Here is a 4,333-nt window from a genome sequence, read left to right as displayed (position 1 = left end):
ATTATTATTGGGGTGTGTGTGTGTGTGCCTGTGTGTGTTGTGTGTGTGTCTGTGTGTACATAACCTACTGAGTTCAGTTTCTGTTGCTCATGTGCTTAGGACTGACCACTTGGGATTGTATAACATATAAGGGAGCTCCTTCATGGAGAAAATTGATTCTCTCTCGGGACTCATTGATCTTCACCTAGGGAAGGGAACATGTGAAATTTCTGCCATCTACATGGGCATGGCAAGTGGTGAGGTCATGATGCAGATCTTGTTAAGACAACCACATTGTTGAGATTTCATGGGTGCAGCTTCCTGGTCATATCTGATAGATGCTATCTAGCAGGGGCCATCCTACTCCTGTGGCTCTTGCAAACTGTCCACCCCCTCTTTCACAATGTTGCCTGATCCTTGTGTAAGGGTTGCACAGGTAAATGTATTATTGGGCTGGGTACCCCATGATCAGTTATTCTTTGTATTTTGACTGGTTGTGGCTCTCTGTAAGAGTATCTATCTGTTACAAAAAGAAGCTTCATTGATGGGTGGTGAGAGATACACTTATCTGTGGGTATAAGAATAACTATTTGAAGTATAGTTAGAAATTATATTAGTTTTGGCAAGCAGCAGGAGCAACTTCTGCTCTAGGCTCTATGAATTCTCCAGCCACAAGTATTTAGCTAGATTCACTGTTTCAGATATGAATTCCCGCCTGTTAAATTGAATTAGTGATTGGATTTCTCCAAGAGAAAAGGGTCACTATTGTAGTATTAGTGATATCTTACTGGGCCAGGCATTGTTGTGGTTCATAAGCTTTTAAGCTGGGTAGGATAAATGATTTGTTTTCTGCCTTGGCAGCTTACATTTCACTTTCTCATATTATGAGAGCTAGTCTTCAGGGAGGAGGCTTCTAGGTCAGTTCCAAATGTATTCCTCTAATTCCTGTGCCCAAAACATGTGGTGTCTACAGCAATAGGGTCTTACCTTAAAGTTCTGGGAAGCAACCAAGGGCTATCACAATTGCCTGTGTTGTTTGGGGAGTCTCCTGGACAACCCTGGGGAACAACTTGAAGGGAGATTTACCAGGCCTGGGATTGGAGTTTTTATTAGATAGCCTGTGTCTACATGCACAAACACACACACATACACACATGTATTATTATATATATATATATGTGTGTGTGTATATACTATATTTTTGTCACTGATACAAATAAATTTAAGATGATAAGGCTAAGATCTTCAAAATAAATTTATGGTTTTTTAAATTTTTTAAAATTTATTATTTTATGTGTATGAGTGTATTGCCTGCACGTGTGTAAGTGCACCCATATAGTGCAGTGCCCACAGAGGTCAGAAGAGGATGTCGGATCCCCTGGAACTGGACTTACGGTCAGTTGTTAGCTGCCATGTGGGTACTGGGAATCAAACCCAGGTCCTCTGCAAAAGCTGTCTGTGCTCTTAACCACTGAGTCATCTCCCTAGTCCCATAACATAAGTTTATGTTTTAAGAAACTATCAGGTGATATGTCATTGGAAACCACATTTAAGGCACACATTCTCAATTGTCTTGTTTTAAAATATTAGAGCAACAGCTATTTAAATAACTGGGAAAATTGGTGTGTGTGTGTGTGTGTGTGTGAGAGAGAGAGAGAGAGAGAGAGAGAGAGAGAGAGAGAGAGAACATGGTTTTCACTCCTATAATCCAATGAGAGGCTGAGGCATTAAATAACTGAGAAATGAGTTCGAGGCCAGGCTGGGCTACAGAATGAGACCCTGCCTCAATAATGAAAAACAGGAAGAGAGAGACAGACATAGACAGATATATACTACTAATTATTATTAAATTTCATAATACATTTTGTGTATTTTATCTTTTTATTGATCTAAAAGGATGTTGTGCACTCAATGATAAAATAAATAAAAGAATCTACATATGAATTTTATTCTAAATAAAAATAAGAAACATATTACATTTGAGAATTCCTAGTTTTCAGATGGTATCAGTACCCTGAGTTAGAAGATAAAACTTAAACAAAATGCAAGATTTTTGAATATTCTCTAATTGTACTCCAAAAGTAATTCTAAAAATAACACTCAGTTAAGATGAGATATTTCTGGTCGGAAATAGGAGGCTTAGGTATTTTGATATTATGACAAGTTTTTCACGTATCTTTAGGTAAATGAGACAATGTGTTTGTAAATATTGCTTCTACATTTGACCAAAAAGCTTATGGGAGAATAGCAGCTAAAATAAAAACAGCTAAGGCTAAGATCATGGAAAACTTCCTACCCATGAGCCTGTATGTCTTGACGTCAGTGAGATCTGCAAGATGGGGAAGGAAGACAACTAAATCAGAGGATCAGAAGAGGAGGGAAGACATTTTGGAAAAGTTTTGAGCACATCAGTGATAGGAAGTCAATGAATCAGTTAGCTTATGATTCATAACTACGCCCAAACACAGTGATTAAATATGCATAAGAAGTCTATAGTGTGTCAATTTGGCCTGGAACTATATTAGGTGGACAGGACTTCTGGACTTGGCTCAGTCTAGACAATCTGAACTGGGACTCATCAGTACCATAAACTCCCTCATTAGATATACTTGTGCTGGCTCAGTGCAGGCTGTAACATCTTTGTTGTCCTGCATGTAGCCTTTGCTTTTCATGCAGACTATCTTAGGCTACCTTATAAGGTAACTTCTGAATTACAAGTATAGCAGGAACAAAGTCCTTCTAAGCATGCAAATCTCACAAGCGCTTTGACCAAGCTTACTAGTCAAAGCAAGTCACAAGTGCTACCCACATTCAGAGTGGGAAAACAAAGTCTGAAATTGAAATGTAAAGACAGTAATGGTCATTTCTGCAGTATACTATATTCACGCATACAATTTTATGGTGTGTTACTGGAAGCATCTCTAAGGTAATTAAGAACTTGAGTACATAACACTTACTTGGCTAAAACTCTTCTCCAAAGAATTCCCAGAGCTAATTTCATGTCTCTGTTCCTCAGGCTATAGATGAAGGGGTTCAGCATGGGTGTCACCTCTGTATACATTATTGAAGCAATTATTTCCTTAACTTGGGAATTACTTGAAGAAGGAAAGAAGTAAATAATTGCAAGAGTCCCATAGTACAAAAACACCAAGAAGAGGTGAGAGCCACAGGTGGACAGAACTTTGCAGATCTTCTTGGTGGAGGGGACCTTCAGGACAGTAAAACCAATGCAGATATAAGAGCCCAAAATAGAACCCACTGCAAGGAGAGTCAACACACCACCCTCAGAGAAGATGAGAATCTCATTGAGGGAAGTGTCTGAGCAGGTCAGCTTCATGAGTTCATTAAGATCACAGAAAAAGTGGGGGATAGTGTTGTCAGCACAGAAGGACAGGTGGGACAGGAGCAGGGTGTGCAGCAGGGCACGCATACAAGAGAGGAACCAAGATCCAGCCACCAATAAGTCACAAAGCTCCTCCCTCATGATAACCATGTAGTGCAGTGGGTGACAGATGGCCACATACCTGTCATATGCCATCACTCCAAGAAGAAAATTGTCAACAGCTACAAAGAGCAAGAAAAAATATAATTGAGTAATGCACCCCTCAAAAGGCATGGACAGGTGCTGAGTCTGCATGTTGCTGAGCATCTTTGGGATGAAATACCCCCAAACAATAAGAAAAAATATACCTGGGAAACACACCCAGTATATGAGATGGAGTGGCTCTGTGTCAGCATATTCATGAGCATTTTTGGAGTTGTGACAGATGAGAAAGAGATGTCTGTGAAAGCCAAGTGGCTGAGAAAGAAATACATGGGGGTGTGGAGGCGAGAGTACAGCCTGATGAGCAGGATGATGAGCAGGTTCCCCAGCATCATGGTCAGGTACATGGCCCCAAACAGGGTATAGTACATGCCTTGGTGCTCTGGCTGGATGGGGAGCCCCAGGAGGATGAACTCAGACACACTGCTCTGGTTCCCCCTCTTCATGGTCATCTTCCTGCTGGGGAATGAAGGAGAAGGAATGTCACAGTCCTGAGACCCTCACCAGGTAGACTTAACATGTATGCTTTTTTCCACGGAAATACATCAAAATTCAGACAAACTGCACACTTTCAATCTGAATCTCAAACTGACCTCATACTAAACACAGAGAAGGTATTTCCAATGCTGAAAAGATATCTTTCAAGAAATAATTCAAATCTGTTCACTTTTTCACATATGTTCTAAACAGTGTTTTCATCACTGGAATCATAACAGATAATAAAATTCCTTCTTGGAGCACACAGTCTATACACATTTCATAGATGAGCAATTGCTACAGCCTTGCTGCCAGGAGGGTTGAGAGGGCCCC

The 4,333-nt window shown here is 40.3% G+C and overlaps 1 protein-coding gene across 1 annotated transcript; it reads right to left on the bottom strand.

Moving 5' to 3' along the window:
* Positions 1-2,932: 2,932 nt before the first annotated feature.
* On the bottom strand, positions 2,933-3,969 carry LOC103745293 (olfactory receptor 1J4-like). Its single transcript, XM_029567838.1, has 2 exons — positions 3,718-3,969; positions 2,933-3,616 (listed from the first exon to the last, which is right to left on the bottom strand). Exons 1-2 carry the CDS (start codon positions 3,967-3,969, stop codon positions 2,933-2,935), a joined length of 936 nt encoding a protein of 311 aa, XP_029423698.1.
* Positions 3,970-4,333: the final 364 nt, after the last annotated feature.

The sequence above is a fragment of the Nannospalax galili genome, unplaced genomic scaffold (genome assembly GCF_000622305.1).
Source record: "Nannospalax galili isolate Female #2095 unplaced genomic scaffold, S.galili_v1.0 scaffold650, whole genome shotgun sequence".
Taxonomy (NCBI): Eukaryota; Metazoa; Chordata; class Mammalia; order Rodentia; family Spalacidae; genus Nannospalax; species Nannospalax galili.
The sequence above is the reverse complement of the archived record's forward strand: the minus strand, read 5'-3'. Positions and strand labels throughout refer to the sequence as shown.